The sequence below is a fragment of the Hemitrygon akajei genome, chromosome 10, assembly GCF_048418815.1.
Source record: "Hemitrygon akajei chromosome 10, sHemAka1.3, whole genome shotgun sequence".
NCBI lineage: Eukaryota > Metazoa > Chordata > Chondrichthyes > Myliobatiformes > Dasyatidae > Hemitrygon > Hemitrygon akajei.
The window spans coordinates 39664213-39689252 of NC_133133.1; the positions used below are offsets into that span (position 1 = coordinate 39664213).

Genomic DNA, 25040 nt, shown 5'->3' on the forward strand with positions numbered 1-25040 from the left:
GCTAAAGAAATTTCTCATCTCTGCTCTGAAGACATCCCTTTTATTCTGCGGCAGTGCCATCTGGTCCTAGACTCTCCCACAACAGGAAACATCCTCATCACATCCACTCTGTCCAATATCTAATATTGAAAGATATTTCAATATTAAAGCAGTGATTTACTTGAAATACAATGGCTTACATTGAGAATGTAGATCCGAGGTACATTCTCATGAGACTCTTGAGATTGTAGTTCTAACATTTATGAAATGCCATTTTGCTGGCAATGACTAGGTTTATACAAATGTCACAAATAATCCCAAGCATTATTGCATTTTAACTTGAGAAGAATTTTGATCCCTTGCCAATAGGAATATTCTAGTGCTTTGCTCCCTCAGTCACCCTTTTCCTTCCTTCTGTGCTACCACTTTTGTTTCTGGTCATGTCCGCTGAAGTAGACTTTTACCTGCTGCAGCTTTAACCCATTTTCAGTTCCAGCCTTGCTGTTTGGTTGTAATCACTGTCCCACTGTTGTATCTTTTTTATAATACATTTTTGCACCAATACCAATTTCCACCATGCAAACCATTTTTGTTTGCTACATACAAAATAGTTTATGTATTCAAATCTAATACATCAATGAACTGCCATCTCACAGGTTACATTCAAATATCGATATTTTATTATTTTGTAGTTTGTTGCACAGGATAATTACATAAATACAAATAATCAATTTTAAGAATTACATTTTCCTTTATGTATTATCACAAATTTTATTCAAAATCCTCATTAACTGTCGCAAGGTGCTACTGAGAATATATTGGAATTATGTTGCATGCACTAACTGAACACCCATTAATACTTATTTTATTTCATACATTCCTGTTATTGAATATATTATGTCCCCATGAGCAACAGATTGATAATACATTTTGATTACTTTTTCAATACACACATGTCCATCCACAATTGCCCTTTCCAAATTGCTACAATTCCTGTAGTGATGCAAGGTAGCGAATTCACGGATCTTGACCCAATAATGATGAATAGAAGATAGAGCGACTTGGAATGAAATTTTCAGATGTAAAAGTTCTCGCAGCTGCTGCCCTCGCTCTTCCAGATGGTGCAGGTCACAGGCAGGCAGGAGCTGGAGAAGAAAATAATTGGAATTTTGCAGTGTTGTACCTTGCAGTTATGCAAGTAGCTTAACAAAGGTAGAGGTGGTGGGAGGTGTTGGCGAGGGCATGCACACGTGCACGTGTGTTAGGGTGTGGCGGTGAGGGTGTAGTGTGGCATGGGGGTTGAGGGCAGGGCAGTGGGAGATGGGGGTGACAGGGGGGGGGGGGAGGAGAGAGACTTTGATTCTACTATACCCAGGCAAGCAGTCCCATTCATCCAATTCCCCTACCCCCATAATCTTTTCCTTGTACTCTGGCAACCTTTCTCCAACATGCCTATCAACTCTTCTTTGATTACTATCAGTAATAATTCACAGTAGCCAATTAACCTAGTAGCACATCTTTGAATCTTGGACAGAAACCAGAGCACCCAGAGGAAACCCCATGTGGTCACAGAGAGAACACCAACTCCAGACATCACTAGATGTCAAGATCAAACCTGGTTCCTGGAGCCAAAAGCAGCAGCAGTTAAGAGTTGCACTATCACACTACCCTAGTTATCTACAGCACCTCCTGCTTTAAGTTGCTAAATGGCTCAGCTGAGGTGGTGAGAGTTGAACTCAGACACATCTTTCACGGCCCTGGCCTCTGTGCTGCCACTGTCCCACAATTTGTTTCACAACTTTCTACTGATTTTACTTACCTCTTGACTTCTGCATTACTAAATCTATAAAGTAGATGGCATTGTTTTTATTTATTCTTGAGATTTCCCAGGTCCACCTCCGATCTGGAGTTGCAGCAAGACCAGCATCAGACCTTAGAAGTTTAAAAATATAAAATGTAATCTTTTGTTTTATTTGGTCACTTCACTTACATCATCAGGACCTAAATATCATAGCCTCCTCCACACCAATAAAGGCTGGATAAATTAGGGCATTTCTCTCTTCTGGAACACAGGAGACTGAGTTACGAAAAATGATAAGGGCACAGATAAGGTGGATGGTCTTTTTCCAGGGAGCAAATGCTCTAAAAGCAGCAGCATAGAGATTTAAAATGAGCTGAACAGTTCCAAGTAGCAACTTTTACTTCCCATGGTGGTGGGTATGTAGAATGAGCAGCTAGAGGAAGTGATGACCGCAGGTTCAAATGCAATTTTTAAAAACCACTGGACAGGTGTATGGGTTGAAAAAGTTTAGAGATATAAGCCAAAAGCAACCAAATGAGGCTAGATTTAATAAATACCTTAGCATGGACTAGTTGGGCCAGTTTCGATGCTGCGTAACACTAAGACTCATTACCGTTAGTCCAAAATCCCATCAATATCATACACCTACCCCAGCCTATTTCAACTCTCGACTTCTTGAAGTTCACTTGAGCAACTCTAATGCTCAAAATCTGTACACCACAGGTCTTCCAAGCATTTTCTTCACCAGTTTGGGTTCCTGCCAGTTAGTGTCTCAGTGGCAGTTTTTGGGTCTATATCAAAGAGAAGCATTACCCTTAAAATTCTGACAATGATTTTCCTTTTAGAAACTATGAAACAGATACACATTTCTCAAGTTCTGCCTGACAGTTGGATTCCATAAGTAAAATATCATTCCACAGGCTAGACACAAGCACTCATTACAAGTTCACCAACTCAGAGCTGTACGAGTTATCCTTGCAAATGGAACAAGTGCCAGACCTATCCCTACAGCGCACCCCTCACTACCATTCAGGGCCCCAAACAGTCCTCTCAAGTGAGACACTTCACCTGCATGTCTGTTGCGGTCATCTACAATATCCGGAGCTCTTGGTATAGCCTCATATATATATCAGTGAGACCCGATGTAGATTGAGAGACCACTTCGCCAAGGCACCTTTGCTCCATCTGCCACAAAATGTCGATTTTCCCAGTGGCCACCCATTTCAATTCTACTTCCAATTCTGACATGTCAGTCCACGGCCTCCTCTACTGCCACAATGAGGCCACTCAGACTGGAGGAGCAACACCTTGTACTCCATCTGGCTAGCTTTCAACCAGATGGCATGAACATCAATTACTCGAACTACCAGTAACTTCATACCTCTCTCCTCTCTTTCACCATTCCCCATTTGTTCCCCTCCCCCCACCTTTTTTCTTACCTGCCCATCACCTTCTTCTGGTGCTCTTGCCCTTCGCTTTCTTCCAAGGACTTCTATCCTCTCTGTTCAGATTCCACCTGCTCCAGCCCTTTATCTCTTTTCCCATTCAACTTTCCAGCTCTTTACTTCACCCCTCCCTGTTTCACCTATCACCTGCCATCTTGTACTCCTTCCTCCCCCCTCCCCACACCTTCTCAGCCTGACTCCTTGCCCCTTCCTTTCCAGTTGTGATGAAGGGTCTTGGCCTGAAACGTCAACTGTTTACTCTTTCCATAGATGCTGCCTGGCCTGCTGAGTTCCTCCAGCATTTTGTGCATGTTGCTTTGGATTTCCAGAATCTGCAGATTTTCTCGTGTTTGTCACACAGCTATTTCCTCTGTCTGGGGCTTCCTGCAATGCAAAAATACAACATAGAACTGTACAGCACAGGAACAGGTTCTTCAGCTCACAATGTTGAACCAAACCAAATAAATTAGTAATCAAATAGCCAACTAAACTAATCCCCTCTACCTACACAACGTTCATATTCATGTGCCTTTCTAAAGGTCTCTTAAAATCTCTAAGTTTCTGCCTCTACCACCACTCCAAAGCAACACCTTTCAGGCACCCACTACAGTGTTTTTTAAAAAAAACTTACCCCTACCTTAAATGCATGCCCTCTGATTTTAGAAATTTCAACACTGGAAAGATACTGGACATCTACTCTTTCTATGTCTCTCTTAATCTTATAAACCTCTATTCAAAATACTCGCAGCCTCCGATGCTCCAGAGAAAACACAAGATTTAGCATATCCCCTAATCCAGGCAACATCCTGATGAACCTCTCCAAAACCTAATGTGACCAGAACTGCATGCTGTACTCCAGATACAGCCTAGAATTTTATAAAGCTTCAACATAACTTCCTGACTTTTGAACTCAATGCCTTGACGAATAAGGCAAACATATCATTTGCTGTCTTAACCACCTTATCACACTGTATAGCCACTTTCAGGAGGCTATAAACCTGGAGCCCGAAGGTCCCTCTGTTCATCAACACTGCTAAGGGTCTTACCCCTAACAGTGTCCTGTCTCTTTACATTTGACCTACCAAGGTGCAACACTTCACATTTGGGCTGGTTAAACCACATCTGCCATTTCTCCACCCATATCTATAACTGATCAAGATCCCACTGTTTTCTGACAGATGACAGCAAAATGCTAGTGCCTACTCCCGATTGTGCTGACAAGTTGAGCACAAGTAATGACGGCTGTAGTAATACCCAAATTGTCTTGTCCCAAATTATCTGTTCACTCTGCTTTCTTAACCCTGATGTTGCATATTGATGCTCACAGCTCTTCTTGAAGATACAACCATCGCCCTCTAAACATGCACTTTTGCATATTCAGTTCTGTCCAGCCACTAAAAATCATTATGCAATGTCTTTCTCTTATACACACACTTAAATACTATCTGATTATTCGCATAAGTGAGAGCATGAACCAGAAAGCAGAGGCAGCCACTGAACAATTGCTACTTACACTTGCATAGCTAGAGACGTGAAAAGTAACCTGAAAATCAGAGCCATCTACACACATTTCAGGCAAGTCATTATGTAGCTGGAGTCATCAAAAATCAATAGTACAGTGTAATAATGATAATTGAAATTAGTCTTACCATGACAGTCCTAGTTTATCCCTTTATACACCAAAGATGCAGCAAATGAACATTGAAGAATCCTCAAAAGTTACTCATTCTGAGGATGAACAAGTCACTAGCCTTACATGGACTACACACCAGTTCAGAAAAGCACAATGAAATTGCTAACAAATTTGTCTGGCACAGGTCACTCACACATCACAAACAAACAATTGTACATAAAGACAGAGTTAGGCACTATGAGAATTAGCCACACTATATTTCATCAATCAACAGGACACATCTAAAAGTGTGACTTACTTATAAAACACACAATGCACTCTTGGTGAGACTAGGGGAAACCATCTCAAACACAAGTAGCATGCTGTTACAGCACTTTAGGAAGTTGCCCTAAAAGTAGCAGAGACATTGATTATTTTCTTATTGCTAAAGTGGTTTCACTAGATTAGAAAACAACTAATATAACACAACTATTTCACTTAAGGACAGTTTGAGGCTCTAACAAGGAAGGAAAGAAGGCTGGTTATTTATATTTAGGAAGGGTGAAGTATAATGAGACCTGTGCATCCTTGTGCACAAGTCAACGAAAGTAAGCATGCACAAGTAACAGTTTGACCTTCATAGCAACTGGATTCAAGTACTGGACCAGGAATGCCTTGATAAAGTTATGCAAATTCTTGATGAAATCACAAGTTAAATGCTGTGTGCAGTTTTGGTTTCCTTATCCAGGGATGGATATTCTTGCAGTGCATGGCTGACAAGCTACACTAGACTGACTCTGAGATAGCTGAAGTGCCACAAAGAGAGATTGGGTCAATTAGGAGGTTATTCCCATTGATTACAGAAAAACAGAAGGAAAAAAAATCCCAGTCCAAGTGTAGCAGGCCAAGACTGAATCAATGGCCAGGAGAAATCTGGGGTGGGTCAGGTATCTACTTATATCAATCACTTCTCATCCACTGGTCTATTTTCTCTAAGCACAAATAAGATCCAAACCCAATAGTAGATAAAGATGCAGCAGTTTATGATAAGACTCAAAACTTACATGTCAACTGAGATCATCTCAACAGAATAGGGGGAAAAAATCTCTCTCGTGATGTCACAAAGGTTCACCAAATAGCATTAGCAAACAGAGATTTAGTTTAAAGCAAAGATTTTTATTCACCACTTGATTGACAATTTAGCAGTTTAGCAACCCATGCATCTTAAGAGTTGGCCTGGCAGCCAACCAGCTTCATTAATACAATAACCTGAGGTAGACTGCAAGAAAACAGCATGAGTGTAGCTGCATGAGATTGTTGCGTCATTTAATCTCTTAGCAATTTCAAATTTGCACTCTTATCATTGTACAGCTAATTCTTAGAGTTGATGAACATCGCTAGATTATCATAGGATAACTAAGGCTGTCCCATAGAAGTGGCAGGCATGTCTTAGGCACAAACAGAAGTGCTTGTTCATTCTAATAGCGGTCATCAGAAACAAGATGAAGCTCCTGCTGCCATGTGGTAATAAATGGAAAGTCAGTGAAAAGATGGTAAGTTAATAAGGTACAAGGAAGAAAATTGAAGCTATACTCAAATAGAGTGTGGTGAACATAGCTATCTAATAAACATTTAGTGTACAGATCAGGTGCTAAGGATGTCAGGTTTTGAATGATTTACTGAAATGAGTTTTGTAAACAGGCTTGGCAAGGTTTTGAAAGGTAATTTAAGCCAGACAATGCCCACTTGTTTTAATGTGGTATGCAGCTTTTGCCAGTGATAGACTTGACTTCCAGTCAGGCAGTGAGCATTGAAGGACTCCACAACCAACAAAATTGATCCAACTCTTACGGATTTATAGAGGGAAAACCTGAAGAATTGGACAAACTGAGGGGGTAAGGACTCTCTAGGTCCTCAACAACATTAAAAGGATTGCATATATGCAAGATCCTCCCAGAGTGGCTCTCAACTTATTCCTTAGCGAAGCTTGCAAATCAGGTAAAAATCAAAAAGATCACATCTTATTTGAGATTAACACCCCTTATAGAAGTCAACTGTCCATCTCTTAGTAAAAATCAGAGATTAGCAAACTGGACTAACATAGGGGAAAGTGCATCCACTTAATTTGGGGGTTGCTAATGTTAGTGATCATAAACATACAAGGGGATTAATAAATCCAGGAGATTCACAATAACCTTTGATACCCAACATGGGTTGAAAATGCAGGAAATATAAATGTAGTATAGTTGAGATTAATACAACATATGGAACTTTGTAGATAGTGCCAGCATTATGATTTAGGATCATCAAAACAATCAACAATTAAGCAGCTGTGAAATAATCAAATTTCACATAAGTAAAAGTTTCAAGATGTGATCAGAACAACCACTGAAGTAACTAGCTTGAAGTTTTGAAACTCAGCTAAAATAAAGATTGTTCAATGTGCCCACGTCATGTAGCTGCAGTACCAAACTAGAGGTAAATAACAAAAAATTGCAGGAATCCAAAGGACCATATACTCCCAAGAGACATCTCAATTGTTTACCCTCTAACTACAAAAACAAAAAAATCTAGACTAGTTCCAAGTATCTATCAACTCTCAAAACTGTCTGCAATCACTTAAAATACTTGCTGCTATTCCATATGACAAATTAGCAGTGATAAAACTGGTGAGGCCAGTGGTCAATTTTAAACCAGAAAGTATCAAGTTTTACTTATACAACCAATGGGATTCAGGCACCCTTCTCTTCCATTAAAACTGGCATATTCAATACTGAATATATAAATTGGTGTTCCGCACATTGAGTAGATAGTAACACTTGTGCTGAAACTGACAAACACAGGTGCTCAATGATTATCCTCTTTTGACCATAATCCTGCAGGGCCAGACTCCAAAATCCACTCAGCTCATTATAGCTGCCCAGTGTCGTATCCAAGTGTGGACATTGCAGTAAGGCAAGGGTTAACAATATCCTAGTAAGGATAGACTGCAGACAGCCCAGGTAACAAAGGTCTATGAAGAGCCAAGATTCCCTTTGCACGCCAGGGGCCTCTGAGAAGACACAAGCGATCCAGGATATACACAACAACTAAAAGACAATTGCTTACAAACTTTGAAGAGTCATCAGTTGTCAACTTGCAGTTTCTATTGACTTGTAACACCTGTATTATGTAGAGATTACATAAGCCAATATCTGTTACTGCTAGCCAATTCTGTATAAAAATCACATTTCTCTTTTCAGAATTCAGAAGTGTGGAGACAGGGGCCATGCAGGTCTCCTTGTACACAAAATAAAGTGTGGTTGAATTGTAAGAGTATGAGTATTCTGGGTACAGTTATTTTATTATCTCGCAATGACAAAAGAAACAACTTGAATTTCCAAATCTGTCAACATTGAGCAATTTGATACCCAGTTATGCACATGGTCCTGACTGACTATAATTGAATTCTTTTCATTAGCCAATCTGTTGCCATCATGTGCATTAATTGTTTCAACTACATCAGGTTGAACTATATTATTTGTTCTAAAGCAATAGCACATACTTACCAACATAACTCCTTTGAATTTCAGTTAAATATACTGCTAATAATGGCCTTGTACTTCCTTTTTGATACGGATACAGGAATTTCAAGATATTGTTGCATTTTCCTTAAATGCACCATTTCTATTGTAAGTGTAATCATTTTTGATGTGTAATGTCGATGTTTGAGAATATAAACCTTTCCCCTATAATGATGTTTCTAATTCAATTTCACAAATGTTCACATCCTTAAATTGGAAAATTAAACAAAATGATTGCACAGTTCTACAAAACAATTTATGGTAATTCACACTCCACATTTGTACCCTAGTACCATACTTGCTGTTGGTGGAAGCTGTCACATACAACGCCTTGCAAAAGTATTCAGCCCCCAGCCCTTTGTTCTCATTAATGAGTATTACAACTAAGGATTCTGATCAATTTAACTGAAAATATTTAAATTGTGAACCACATGCTTTTTAAAAAAAAAAGTAACAGTAGAGCCCAAAAGCAGGGAACATTGTAGAGTATGAAAAACTAAAACTTCAGAAACCAAAATGTCAGTTAAAAAGTATTCATCAACCTTTGCTCAGTACTTAGTTGAATAACCTCTCTCAATTACAGGCAGTCATCTTTCTGGGCAAGTATTAGTTTTGCACAATGTGATGGAACAAGATTTGCCCACTCCTCCTTGCAAAATATGTTCAAGGTGTACCACTTTAGTTTGGGGGGGGGGGGGGGGGAGAGAGAGAGAGAGAGAAAGAGAGTGGCATTGGACAGGAATCTTGAGGTCTTGCCAGAAATGCTTGTAAGGATTAAGGTCAGAACTCTGGGGTACTCAAGGAAATTAATTTTCTTAATTTGAAGCCACTATGGTTGCTCTGGGTTTTGGGTTGTTGTCCTGCTTCAAGATGAATTTACTTTCTGGTAGAGGTTATGTTTTTAAATCCAAGGTCTCTGTAATTATCTTCCCATCAATCCTGACCAGATTTCCAGTCCCAGCTGCTGAAAAGCATCCCCATAAACTGATGTACCTCGACCAAACTTTACAGTAGGGATTGTGTTACTTGACTGATACCCAGTATTAGATTTATGCCAGACACCATAATATTGAGGCCAAAAATGTCCACTTCAGTGTCATCCAACCACAAGAGCTCCTTCCTTACTCCATCTTATGAGATGCTTTGAAAAGCTTTACAAGGATACACTTTGAAGCCGGGGCTTCTTCCTTGCCACTCTTCCATAAATACCCTTTTTGTACAAAGCCTTATTGGGTAAGCCCTAAGCTCATCTTCAGTTGCAGCCACCAACTTCTGCAGGACACTCAGTAACTTGGTGTGACAGTAGCTTCTTGCAAGTGCCATTCTTCTATGGCCTAAAGCAGTGTGGCTGTAGCTTTGTATTTTCCCCCACTTTTTCCACGATGGACAGCACTGTGCTTCGAGATGTTTTCAGTGCCTTTGAAGTGGTCTTGTACCCTTCCCTAACCTTTTGCTTCTTTATTATCAATTTTCTACATCAATCTGGGCAAGTTGATAAGGTAATATACAGTATACACAGTATACCCAAGTAAAGTTTTTGGTTTTGAACTTTTAGTCCATTGTTGACAGGCTTTGGAATTCTTCTTTGGAATTGACATGTAGGAAGTTTTGTAGATTAACTCAAAAAATCGCACTTAAATATATTTTAAATTTAGAAAATAAGACAGTAAAATGTGAAAATAGTTGTGGGGGCCAAATAATTTAAGGCACTGTACATTGTAGTATTATTGACATATATGCTGGTATGTTATAGGTCACACACACATTAGAATGGTTCAAGCTCTGCTATCAATGTCCTGGGTGTAGTATGTCAATGGACTACTCATTAAGTCCATTGGTGAAGCAAGAAATTCCAAAGATTCTCCAGTACTTAGAATGGCAAATGCATTCTTAGTTAGAACTGGTCTCCATTCATTTGAACAGGGATCACAGGGCTGTGGAGATGAAAGGGAAGAAAAAGGAATGTAATATTTTCTATGTACATGTTTGATAAATAGCAAAAGTGGGTCAGGGCTTTATGGTCAATTGAACATTTTCATTTGAGTTTTAGTCAGGCTTGAGTTTTATAGTCCTTCATCTTCACCATCAGAAGCTCCACAGCCTACAACTAAGCACCTTACCATTTGGCTCAGGGACGATCTGCGGCAGTGTGATAGGCTATGCAAATCCAGAATAGTTAAATTTGGAGCAAAGGCAGCAAGCGCAGACAACCCCACTCAAGAAATATGACTACCTCTGAAAGAATTTAAAATTACTATCTCCCTGCTTCAAAAAACCTCAATCAATACATATTGCAACATAATAAATACAATGGAAACAGGAATTATAGTAAGTATGGTATTCTTCCTGTATCAACAAGTCTGCAATTACATGGTCACAGATAATACACTATCATGAAATTTTCAAGGACAGTAATGTGTATAATTCTTTCACCAAACTGAGATGCCTTCATTTGTTCACATAGTTAAATAAATAATGCTAAATAACTATAGCACTGAATTAGAAATTAGATGACTCGTTATCACCTTCTGCTTCCTTTATACTGTAATTGTAGATCTTCAACTATTGCGTAAAATAGACTGCCTTCTTTGACTTAACTTGCAGGGTAATCTTCAACTTATAAGCAATAAAATTTACAGCATGGCATAGCAGTGTTCCTTGCTCTCTGTGATTATTCAGCACAGGCCAATCAATTAAAGTGGTATTAATAGCAAATCCTGAAATCGGACACATATTCATTCCTGCCTGAAACTATGAACTCTTAACAGTTTCCACCCAAGCCATCCAACATTAGTGACATCAGCTGAACAAAAAAAAATCAGTCAAGTTATTATGACACTCCCAAACTTCTTTTATTTGAAGGAAATTACTCTAAATTCCATATGCCATACATTCTTCACAATTTTCTAAAAATATGGTTGAGTTGAATGCACATACAAGAAATCAGCACCAAAAAATGCTTCAAGTAAACATAATTAGAAGATCAAAAATAATTAAATGTAGCTCAAAATTATGCTGCCCTTGAGGTGTTATGTGATATATCTCAGTAACATGGTATGAAAAATTATTTTTTATTACATGGTACTTTAAGTAGTTCAACCTTAATTCTATACTCTACTTAGCATTTACGTCACATAATAACAATCTCCATTTTATCCCGACTTCCTGGAAGCATGAAATAATCAGAACCAAAGGTTTAGCATGCCTTTTTTGCACCAGGATTGCCCAGAACATTTGTCAGCTCATTATTTCACAATATACATAAATGATCTGGATGATGGGGTGGTAAATTGGATTAGTAAGTATGCCGATGATACTAAGGTAGGAGGTGTGGATAATGAGGTGGGTTTTCAAAGCTTGCAGGGAGATTTATGCCGGTTAGAAGAATGGGCTGAACGTTGGCAGATGGAGTTTAATGCTGAGAAGTGTGAGGTTCTACATTTTGGCAGGAATAATCCAAATAGAACATACAGGGTAAATGGTAGGGCATTGAGGAATGCAGTGGAACAGAGAGATCTGGGAATAACAGTGCATAGTTCCCTGAAGGTGGAGTCTCATGTAGATAGGGTGGTGAAGAAGGCTTTTGGAATGCTGGCCTTTATAAATCAGAGCATTGAGTACAGAAGTTGGGATGTAATGTTAAAATTGTACAAGGCATTGGTAAGGACAAATTTGGAATATTGTGTACAGTTCTGGTCACCGAATTATAGGAAAGATATCAATAAATTAGAGAGAGTGCAGAGACGATTTACTAGGATGTTACCTGGGTTTCAGCACTTAAGTTACAGAGAAAGGTTGAACAAGTTAGGTCTCTATTCATTGGAGCGTAGAAGGTTGAGGGGGGATTTGATCGAGGTATTTAAAATGCTGAGAGGGATAGATAGAGTTGACGTGAATAGGCTGTTTCCATTGAGAGTAGGGGAGATTCAAACGAGGACATGATTTGAGAGTTAGGGGGCAAAAGTTTAAGGGAAACATGAGGGGGTATTTCTTTACTCAGAGAGTGATAACTGTGTGGAATGAGCTTCCTGTAGAAGTAGTAGAGGCCAGTTCAGTTGTGTCATTTAAGGTAAAATTGGATAGGTAATAGGTATTGGAAAGCAGTGGAGGGTTATGGGCTGAGTGCGGGTAGGTGGGATTAAGAGTGCGGTAGGTGAGATTAGGTGAGATTAAGAGTTCGGCACGGACTAGGAGGGCCGGAATGGCCTGTTTCCGTGCTGTGATTGTTATATGGTTATATAGTTACTGCAAGAATGGCATATAAGGGAGTAGCTGAGCAAGATAAAATCAACTATTCATCTGTAAGTGACAAATCTGGGCCAAAATATTCAGAAAAATTGTTTCAGTTGTATCACTGACCTTTTACAAATAGACGTAACAATTAATTTAACACCTTAATCAAAGGGAAAAATATCACAAATGTCTGGTGCTAGTCATTACCTAATCCTTTAATTTTATTTTTAAAGGCAGGATACAGTAAAACAGATTAGCACAACATGCTGCTGCAATTGTAATTAATTGGATTTTTACCACAATTCAGTGTCTGGCTGACTGGGAGGGGACAATAGAGGATACTGTAAATATTGGTCAACACATTAAGGGATCATTGACATCCAACTGAGACACTTTGTTTTAACATCTCAAAAAGTCAGAAACTCTAATACTAAAGCATATGCTTAATATTGCTCTAAAGATAAATTACTTTCTACTAGTGTACAATGCCTTAAAAAAAATCATACAGCACAATTCTGCTGCAGTAGCAGAATAGCAGCCATTGCTCAAGCACTAGTATAAGAGTTTGCAGCTCCTTCTCATTACTTGATGACAGTTGGACCAAGGAGGTTTAGCACTGCAGGCAGCAATTATCGGGACTGAAAATTAGCCATAGATAAACAATCACTTATCAGTATGATAGTGATAAGCCACGAAGACTGGGAATGGATGTTTCAAAAACTATTGAAATTAAGATTGAACTTTGGTACATTAGCAAGATGATATGCAACAAATAGGATCTGGAAATTATTGGAACTGCTTAAGATTGACAGCTGTAAAATTTCAGGGTGTTGGACATGGAATATATTGACATATTTACAAATTGTTATCAGTAATTAATTTACTTATTCTTATTGATTAGAATGCCATAGACTGTAATCAGTGAAAAATTAGGCTACAAATCTGATTTTGCGAATCTGAGAGTGAAGGAATTCAAGGATGACTGAAAGTATGAGTCCATGTTGGGGTGAGCGCATAAGAGAAACAAAGAAGAAAGTGGTAACAAAAATTGCACAAGGAAATAATTTGTCTCCATAATACAATACTAAGAAACTCAATTTGTTGAAGACTCTTCGCAAAAAAAAATAGAATTCAACAACCAAATTCCACTTTCCACTTAAAATACAAACAATTCAAGCACAATAACCAAGAATGTTGTCCCCATATCAACTTGTCATATTCTCTGAAAGCTAAAGTTTGATTTCATATCAATTCAAGTGATTGAGCTGCTTTAAGTTATCCTTCATCAAAACCAGTTCTGTGCACTCCTCTATGAAAAGATAATTCAAATATTTGATTCATTCTTGAATGGATAAATAAGGGTCTTATTTTAGCAGAAGAAAAATAAGCAATACATTGAAGAATGTGGGAGTGAAACAAAAAAAGAGGAATGGTGGAAAATGTTGATCAGAAGCCCCAACAAAATCTAACAGTTCATGAGTGATTTTTAAATATATATATTCTGGTGTAACAACAGTAGGTTCATTTCACTAACATAACCTTGATTTCACCAAACATTATGTAACACAATCATTTCCGTTAAGATCAAAGGACTTTAACAATTGGTAGCTACCTGAATGAAAAATACTTCCAATAGAATTAAAAGCACTTTTTATTTTACCATTATCACTCAGGGATTCAAGGATTAATGCACATTGCATCTATGTAATGTAATCCTTATTTTATATACCTTAGTGTAACCATTTGTTTTAAAACATCAGAACAAAGGGAAAACGCTTTCTTGATCAGAAGTGCACGTTGCAAAGATAAAAGGGCGAAATAGAGTTTCTATCTGAAATGCAGAATACTCGTTTTTGGTGTTTAAAGATGTAATGTAAAATTTTATACAAGAGAGCATGTCTACAGAGTAAAGTTTACAAGGAAGTACATAAGCTGCACTTTTATGTAGGTAATTCATTTTAAATGCAAGCAAAATCATCATTTTTTTTCTTATTCTTCATGTAAATTTAAAACAACAAACCATGTTACAAAGGGAATGGAAGGGAACTAGTAGAAAATATTTACATCACCAAAAACCTTTTCTACAATAATTCAATCCGATTTTCTTTGTTATTTCCTGAATATATTACAATTCAAGTAACTGCCATCTCCTTTCTGCTTATATTATCTTTAAAGATTTGATTGGCACATAACTAGATTAGTGATTCACAAATGTTTGAGCCCGGGAGAATTTCAGAAAATCCAAAATGTTTTAAAAAAGTACCATTTTGTTAGCCACAAAACCAGTCAAGCATTATTGTTGTTAATACCAATCTGGCTAGTCAATATATTTAAGAGAAGGAAATTTGCTTTCCTCACCTTGTCAGATTTGTATGCAACTTGAGACAGCACGAATTCAATTGTCTTCATCTGCCTCCAGTTTAAAATGACCTAACCAAACCACTCGGTTTCAGGCCCAAAGAAAAAGAGGCAGCAGCCCATTAACTAGTCAAGTTCTTTCATGCCCGACTTGTCATGAAATCTGACAATCAGGTATACCAACACAGTAGCGCACAAGTTCACTTTACTCTTCAAGCTATCAAATCATGGATGGAATACAAGTATTTTTGCAATATTTTAAATATATAATGAAATTCTTGCAAAATTTTGCTACTTTTGTTGTCTGTCCAATGACTTAGTGCTGTGGTGAAAGGCAAAAAAATTCAAAAAAGTTGCCAAAAATGTTTAAAGTTGTTTTAATACTTGTTAGAGATTAGAGCATTAAGCAAAATAAATTTTTGGAATATTGATGTTTTAAATGCAGAACATCCCATTATTCCTTCACTTTCCTTGGTTCTTCCATTTTATTTCTCACTCAAGGCCTGAAATAATAAAAGTTAAATTGCAAAAACAAAAATATTCCTGGAAAGTGGATTTATTTTGTTTCGTCATTACATAGTACCTTAGTAATAATAGTTTCCATTCATGAATATGCACCACCTCAGTACTGAATTAGAAAGCATTCAGGCTGAATCATTGAAGAAAAAATACAATGTTGTGTGGAATGCAGAAAAGTCAGTCTTGGGCCAAGACCGATTGAAGTCAGTTAATTAAATATTCAGTAGCAAAAGAAAAATCATAGTTACAAAAACACTATTGAAATAATGGAGTATCACAATATCTCAATGCTCAAAATGTAGTCATGTAATGAAAACTCACCTTGCCAAGTGTCTTGAAATGAATTTAATACATTTTGTACCTAGTCTTAATTACCAACCATTACAAAATCCATCTTCTGCCAGCTGCAGTAAGGAACGAGCTTCTCCTCTTCTAACTGTAAACCACGTACAAATAACCAGAAAAAGAAACTAATAGAAATGAGAAAAACAAATGGTGAAGGACTTAATGGCGCAAAGGTATGCCAAAGATTAAAAGAAATAGCAAATATTAAGAATTTATTCACATTTCCTAAGTTTTATAAAAGTAACCATACGTCACGGATAATTTGCCAAAATAAATAGACTCCAAAGAATGAGACAATAGCTAGGCAAAAACATCAATAATTTTTTTTATATATATAGGAGGCTCTAAATAGAAGAGAACAGTTGGGGAAATTATCAGGAAGAAAATACGAGTGACCAAACCACGGTGAATCAAATTCACAAAAGATCAAACCCAGGATTGCACATTCATTACTCAAATCAGAATTAAAGACATAATACTGATAACAGCCCAGACCAATTAAAAAGAATGGTGAAATTAACTTAAAAGTTTGTGCTAATATTTTGGAAAGAATCTGGAATAAACATTGTCATTACAGGTGAAAGCCAAGTGCAATAAGCAGGACAGAAAGCACAGTTCTACCCTGAATTGGAAAGAGCAGTATGCAAGACAAAAATCTTCACAAGCAGGCCTCAATAATAGCACATATAGTACATAGTACATCAGAGGATGTACTATAAGCATTATTCAACATAAGACTAAAGTCAGTTAAAGCCAATTACACACAGTATACAAGGAGGCAAAAATAACTCCATACTCCAAAAGTTAATATACAGTAGAAGGAAGAAGGGATTCCATCTATATCAGCCAGCAGCTTCTACAAGTTTGGAACTCTGTCTCTATCCAAGATACATTTATAGTGAAATACAAATTGTTGGAACAGATTTAGAATGGTATACTTTTCATCAAGTAATATTTATTGACGACTTGAGAACACTCAGGACCCTAGTTTAAGACAATGAAAGACAATTGCAAACTGATGGTATTTACAATGAACGTTTAAAGATGAAAAGTTTGCAATGCAGAAATGAAATATGATAGTTTCTGAATTCATTGCTGTGTTCAGTACAGTAAAACACTTTACTATTTGTTTAAAAGTTCTATTTGTTGTGAAAGACACTGTCAAAACAAACAGAAAATACTGCCATTTTCCTTAGATACATATACTCTGGTTTACCTCTAGCCACTTCCATTGGCAGCCAGGAAGTTCACTGATCAATGTTCTGTACAAGATTATGCTTTTGTCTTTTGCAATGTATTTTTCCATATCCTATATTCACAAGACATCTTCATAAGGCTGATAATGCTATTTTAAAAAATTCGGTGGCAGCATAATGAAAAATATTGTTGTAAAAGCATTATGATTCAGTTTTTCCTTGAACAACAAGAGCAGAAAGATTTGTACATTAACAGTAACAACTTTACATATTCCATGATTTAGTATTTACCAATGAGCCAGCAATTAGTCCCATATTCAGGGCGGGTTTCATGTGCTGAACAGTCAATCATATGATGGAAGTACGCAGCTGAATAAACAGCACAAAATTCAGAGTGGGGCTAAGGACACTCATGGCATGCAGATTAAAGTTTGAAATTGACACTTGGATGAATTCATAATAGCTGGGCTCCATCTGTCTTCAATAAACCTTTTGTTCATAGTATAAGAATTATGATAATCTGTTACATACAGGAAATGAGTTATATTTATTGTTTAATGTATAGGATGGATAAAGTCACCAACTATGAGAAAAAAATCTGGAACGTCAACACTTCAGTTCAGTAGTACTAGTACTCAATAATACATACAAAATACTCTAATAAAAGAAACCAAAATATTAAATTTAAGTAAAAATAGAAATGCTGATAAAGCCAGGCAATATCTGTGGAGAAAGTAAAAATGTCAAAATTTCATATTGATTTACCTTTGAGCAGCTTTTGCCAAATTAATCATACGGAAATATTAACTTCTCTTACCAAATGCAATCTGATATATTGCTCATTACATTTGTGCATAATTGCACACAGCTTAATATACTAAAATTTTCCTTTTTAAATGAACTAAAATATGCAAAATAGCTTTGCAATTGTTATAGATTATAAACAGGGCGAACATGTTCACCACTTAAACCTAATAATAAAGCAGTCCTCAAGCTCCAACAAACCGGTGTACAAAACAGAGTGGAAAACCAATTTTATTGTCTCATATTGTTGAATACCATCACTCCATTGCTCACTGGAATATTAATTTTAAAATATATTCCATTTTTACGGGTCAAAATCCAACATTCATAAAAGGGGCAGAGAAATGGTAATAGTTTTTTGCTTTATTTACAACTTGCAAAACGTTTCCAATAGGCAGCAGCGAGAAGTAGAGAAATTACTTCCCAGAAATACCCAGAACCCTGCTGACCATGTGTGTAGAATAACATGATCTTGGCATTTATAAAACCAAATGTTACAAATACGCACAATGGAAATGAAGAATACAAACATAATGGTGCAACTAACAGAGCTGTTGCATCACATCTACAATCTTGATCTCCAGTTTTGGTGCAATTTACAAATTCCTCTGGTTTCTTCCCAGAGATATGAGTTGACAAAGTAACCAACACTGCTAATTGTCCCTTGTGTACATAGGTAGCATCAGAACAGCTAAGTACAAAATGGGGAAAATTAAAAATTGTGACTGGTGTAATTAGGTGCCTGATGGTTGAAGTAGATTCATAGGCCTAAGGGACTGTCTAAAAAAACATGAAAAAACTGAAGAAGATGCCAAATAGTTTAAGAAGATACTCAAGTAAACATGAGACATATTTATATAAATTCTCTCCTTGGTTACACACACCTGACTTACAGATACTGGTACATGTGAGCAAGCACCTAAAACAATAAATTCAAATGAGAACCAAATAAACTTAAGTCTTTTAAAAAAAAGCCTGTTTACATGTAACCTATCCGCAGTGATCGGAGATCATTGCCTCAAAAATACAGGCTGCCAGTTTCACCATGGGACATTTGAGAGTTGGTCTGGAAATTGACAAGCAATTGTACTTGTGCAATGATACTCAATGTAAAATCCACTGAAGCTTAAAGCCTCTCAAAACAGGCCATGAAACATGGAAAATACTGATTCTGTACAACTGCAATGAGGCAGGGGAAGATAACTGATCCTCAACATCATCATTCATTATAACATGGAGCTATGGTTAGCAGAGGGATTTTGCATTATTTTCTGACTATGAGCAAAATCAACCTGCAGACATAAAACGGGAATCCGTTCATAACCCGGAGATGGCCTGTAGTTCCTCTCATGTTCTACGATCACAGAGTATTTAAAAATGGCATTCATTAGTAATCTATAAGAAATTTGAACAAACATCTCATTAATAGCAAAGTGATGATGATAATTATAAACTGATTTGGTGACAAAAGGGGCAACTCTTGTAAATTTACTTTCTAAATTCAGTAATTGTTGAATTAATCTCAACCAAAACATGGTACTTTCAGCAGTGCATTACACCCTTATATTTTGACAGTATAGTGATTATGCTGCACTGGAATATCTTTAATGCTTGTATTTGCAGTGAGGTTTCAACCAATGACCCTTGAACTTACAGGCATTAGAGTTGACAGAAGAAAAATGACAACAACAATTAATAACAAACGCTAGACAAATTAACATTAAATATAAATTAGGGAAAAACTGAAGAAACTACAAAATTTCAAACAAGAACCAAACACAGCTGACAGCCTTACATTAAGCATGTGCTTGTTGCGTGCTAGAAACATAAACATCTCTGAAAAATTGATGATCTCAAAGTAAATCTTTTTACGCAGTGCAAAAATATAGATGCCTCAATGGATTCACAAACGGATTAGTTATGCCCCTTTATAACGTAATGAATAAATGCAAGAACTCCATTCCTTTCCATTAGCAATCATTTCTGAAAGTGTACTCAACAGTCATATCTGCAAAAAGAAAATGATACGCTGAAATTAACAAAATTAGTTGTTTTTGGAAGTTGTTCCACCAGAAACAGGAACATCACCATTGAGGACAGCATGTCAAACAGGTTTTGAAATAATCCTGCATGAAAAATCTGAGGTCCAAGAACATCAGTATACAGCTATGTGCAGGCAGTAGACTGCATAATCAGTGGGCAGATTAAGTCCCCACCCACATATAGATTGCTTAAAAATGTGATGTCTAATTTTCTTCCAAAAGCATAGAAGTTTACATTCCTGCAAAAAGGGGCTTGTCAGCAAGTTATAGCAAATTCAATGTTAAGTTTTGTTGCATTTCAGAGTATTTTATCAAACTCCTTCAATTGGTGATGTTAGATTTTAGTTTTTTTTAAATCTGTATGCTCAATTTTTAAATTTAATTTATTTTTATATGAACTTTATTTCTCTATCAATCTGAATTTTCTTTTGGAAGTTCAAGTTGTTTGATAAAAGAGGACTATTCACATGTTTAATTTATTTACAATCTCATTAGAGTATTTGACGATGGGAATAATTTTCCACTGTCTACAGTGGCTTCCAAGGTTTAGTGATTTATCCAGCATATGAAAACTAGCAATTCAGTCAGATCAAATTTAGTTTGGTATACATGGTAAATTGGAGGTAGGAAAAAAAGGTCAATAAATTACAAATAAAGAGAAATCATATTTGGCTGTAAAAAAAAAATCAAAATCAGTTACTTTTTCTAGTTTCTTCCCAAAAAAAAAATCCATTAAACCTTGGCCATTGAATAAACATGCAGTATTTTGAATGAAAACCACATAAACCACATAAACTTCTTCTGCTGAATTGCCATTTTCTTGAAGCTGTTTTCTTCAAACTGAAATTTTCTGGTTAAAAACATTCTCCCCCCCCCCCCCCCCCCCGGACACATTTTAAAATTGCAACAAAAACTTGACACAGAAGCAGCATTCAGGTTATACCAATTATGAATCCTCCCAAGTCATAAATGCTTCACGACCAGTGGGGTGAACATCAGTCTGGAATCTAAAGTAGGAAATCAGAAAGAATGAAGAAAACACCCCTCCACACAATAGTTCATTAGGCAGTGTTTTTGCAAATTGCAAAAGCAACTGAGAGTTGTGCAACTGGTAAAAAAAAAAGTGGGAAGTTAAACCAATTTCCAAAGAATCGCAGAAATGCACTGTACAGAAATTGGTCCACTTGGTCCACCTCATCCATGATGCCCATTTATGCTCAGCCCACTTACCTGCATTAGACTATCCGTCAACAACTTGCCAAAATATTGACAACTTTCAAACATACCGGTAACTATATCTGCCCCACTACCTCATCTAGCAGTTCAAACTAAATATTCACCATCCACTTCATGGAAAACCTACTCGGATATCCTACAATTTCCATTTCTTAACCTGTGCCCCACTGTTTTCAATTTTCCTGCCCTCAGATGATTCTAACCATCTATGCTATGTTGCCCCTCATAACTTCAAAAAATTCTTTCAAACCATATCTCATGTTCCAGTCAGGTTATACCCAGCCTATCCAATTTCTCGATTTAACAGCCTTCATTCCAGGCAACATCTTGGTTAATTTCTTCTGACTTTCTCTATTGCCACTACATCCTTCCTGTGGGCATTATTGACTCCAAATGCAGTCTAAACAGTGTTTTGTATAACAACGAGGTCCCAACTCATGCACTCAATGCCGTAAAACTCCAAATTCAAGCAATTTTCCTACCCTATCAACCCATGTTATCGGTTACAGGAAGCAATGCCATTTACTTTATATGTCCTACCCAAAAATGCATTAACTCACCTTATCTGTGTAAAATGTTAGCTGCCATTGGTCCTCCCAACTATCCAGCCATTCCATCTTATCTATCAATTTCATATTTCTTTACTAGACCATCTACAAACATCTGCATACATTACAAATGTCTCAGCACAGATCACTATAATAAGCAAATTGTTACACATTTCCAGTCAAAAAACCCTCCCAACACTACCATCTGCCTCTTAAAAGCAAGTCAACTTTGGATTCAGTTTGCCTCAAATTTTTTGAACCAGCTTACATTTCAGGTCATTGTCAAAAGTGATTAGTCCATGTAAGGCATGTCCACTCTACCTTATCAAAAAAAAATCCCAAATGATCTTCGCTGCACATAACCAACTTTTAATCCATCACTGCCTTTTCAAGTCAACATAAATCCTGTCTCTAAGAACCTTCAACAATTTCCTTATCACTGGTGAAAAGGGCACCAACCTGTAGTTTCGAGGCCCATCCTGACTGCCATTTTTGAATAAGGGAACATTAGCTATCAAGTCTTCAGACACGGTTTACCCATGGCTATCAATGGTACAAGTCTCTAGAGCCCCAGTAAACTCCTCCCTTGCTTCCTGTAGCATCCTGCGACAAATCCATGAAGCTGTGGGGATTTACCACCCTAATCTGCTCCATTATTTCTAGTATGTCCTCCTTGCTAATAGACATGTGCTGATGAATATCACTGTATCGCTGCCTTATCTCTTTAGCCTCCACATAATGATAAGTATTCATTTAGTATCTCACTCAGGTTCCTAAGTTCTATCTATAAATTACCTCCTGATCCCAGAGAACCTTTTACTTCCTTACCATCACTTGTTACTAATCTACTTTAAGGTTTTCGGAATCTGCTAAATCACCAAGTAATTTCTTGAGTTTTCTCCTTTACCCCTATGAATTGCAAATGATTTCTTCAATACCAACTTCCAACACATGACATATGTTTCCTCTTTTCCCTGATTAAACCACTGAAATAAACACATTTAACCTAAATAAATTAAGTGCAGAAGAAAAAGACTCATATCAAGAGACTCTAAGGTAAAGGTGAAAATAATTCTATTATTTTCTGAAGAGAAACATGGTTAGAGGTATAACTGTTAGGAACTTGATGTTATTATGTATATTCTGGATTTTACAGATGGTTTTTGTTTGGATAGTCAAATAGACTACACTGGTGTGGAATGCCAAACAATTGCATTGTTAACAAGGAGTACTGGAGCTGGAGGATCTATTTGATTATCTCCATGACAATTCTCACCAAGTATCAAACTCAATTTTCAATATAGCAAATAAACATTTTAGTCACATTTTCATTTTTGTACTTACCCAAGATGTTCCAACCTACTTCTGTGTGTTTTTTTTTTGAAAAAAAAATCCCAACAAATTAAAAAGCACTTCTAAAGCAATTTTTTCAGGTGTTCTGTTTATCCAGTATTGATAACTTCACTACCTGGTGCAAAAATATATCTCAACTATGCTTCTAACAGACAACTTGATTAATTTCAGCTGTCTTAAGAATAAAAATTTCCTGAATATTTGAGCAACACACACAAAATGCTGGTGGAACACAGCAGGCCAGGCAGCATCTATAGGAAGAAGTACAATCGACGTTCCAGGCCAAGACCCTTCATCAGGACTAACTGAAAGAAGAGCTTTGAAAGTGAGAGGGGGAGGGGGAGATCCAGAATGATAGGAGACAGGAGGGGGGGGGGGGGGGAAGGATAAAGGTAAGAGCTGGAAAGTTAATTGCAAAAGGGATACGGAGCTGGAGAAGGGAAAGGTACATGGGACTGGAGGCCTAGGGAGAAAGAAAGGGGAGGGGAGCACCAGAGGGAGATGGAGAGCAGGCAAGGAGTAGAGGGGTAGAGAGAAAAAAGGAAGGGGGTGGGGAGAGATTAATAAATAATCAAATAAGGGATGGGGTAAGAGGGGGAGGGGGACATTAGCAGAAGTTAGAGAATTCAATGTTCATGCTATCAGGTTGGAGGCTACCCAGACGGAATAGGTGTTGTTCCTCCAACCTGAGTGCGGCTTCATCTTGACAGTAGAAGAGGCCATGGATAGACATAGAATGGGAATGGGACGCGGAATTAAAATGTGTGGCCACTGGGAGATCCTGCTTTCTCTGGCGGACAGAGCGTAGGTGTTTAGCAAAACAGTCTCCCAGTCTGCGTCGGGTCTCACCAATAGATAGAAGGCCACACCGGGAGCACCGGACGCAGTATACCACACCAGCGACTCACAGGTGAAGTGTCGCCTCACCTGGAAGGACTGTCTGGGGCCCTGAATGGTGGTGAGGGAAGAAGTGTAAGGGCAGGTGTAGCACTTGTTCCGCTTACAAGGGTAAGTGCCAGGAGGGAGATCAGTGGGAAGGGATGGTGGGGGGGGGGGAACAAATGGACAAGGGAGCCGCACAAGCGGGGGGGGGCGGGGGGAGCTGTGCTTGGTGATGGGATCCCGTTGAAGGTGGCGGAAATTACGGAGAATTATATGTTGGACCCAGAGGCTGGTGGGGTGGTAGGTGACGACGAGGGGAACCCAATCCCTAGTGGGGTGGAGGGAGGATGCGGTGAGAGCTGATGTGCGTGAAATGGGAGAGGTGCGCTTTAGAGCAGAGTTGATGGTGGAGGAAGGGAAGCCCCTTTCTTTAAGGAAGACATCCTGAATATTCGTGTAGATTTTGTTCTTATTTAGTTTAATTTCACTTCTCACTTCTCTTCTGATTTCCACACATTTAAACCATTTACAATTCTTTCAATTCCAGTTTTAATCTCTAATTGTGCTAATATAACTTTCACCAAGAAGCAGGCTACTCTATATACAATCTAACACATTTCAATACTCCCTACTTCTCAATTGTTTCATTGTAGTTATCATTTGTTCAGATCCCATTTCTCATTGAACTTGGCCTTTTTGTTTACTGCATTTGTTTGCAATGGAAATGTACTGTTGACATTCCACAATTGCACAGACCCTCCCACAAATATTATTTGTTCTACTCGATTTCTTGGTAGTACAAAGCAATTACTTCCCTTGTCAATAGATTAAAAATCTGATCAGAGCAAGTATCACAGATGCATAGCCTGATCTGAACATATACATTACCTTTAACCCAGGAATTCATAGGCAAGCCAATTTTTTTTTAAATCACAAGTCGCTGGAGATACACAATCGCTTCTTCACATCAGCTGGCATACATAATGATTACGGACAAACTCCTGTAACAGTAAATATGCTACAATCCATAACATAAGTGCATTAATGAAAAATGAACAGATCCATAAAGAATCTATCTAAAGAAAAACAAACATTCTGTAGTAGTATTAGAAAAATCCATTCCT

General features: G+C 37.5%; 1 protein-coding gene across 4 annotated transcripts in view; it reads right to left on the reverse strand.

Annotated features, from left to right (window-relative positions):
• Positions 1-636: 636 nt before the first annotated feature.
• The window catches only part of LOC140734299 (non-POU domain-containing octamer-binding protein-like), a 98691-nt gene continuing 74287 nt past the window's right edge, over positions 637-25040 (reverse strand). The window contains exons 12-15 of one of the 4 annotated variants that reach the window (XR_012100510.1): positions 5157-5246; positions 2430-2571; positions 1799-1911; positions 637-1124 (exon numbers count right to left, since the gene is read on the reverse strand). Coding sequence is in view for 1 of the 4 variants with exons in the window: in XM_073058074.1 (XP_072914175.1) it covers positions 5157-5246 (90 nt within the window). In the remaining 3 variants the exon portion in view is untranslated. The other 3 variants (XR_012100511.1, XR_012100512.1, XM_073058074.1) reach the window with 3 other exon arrangements.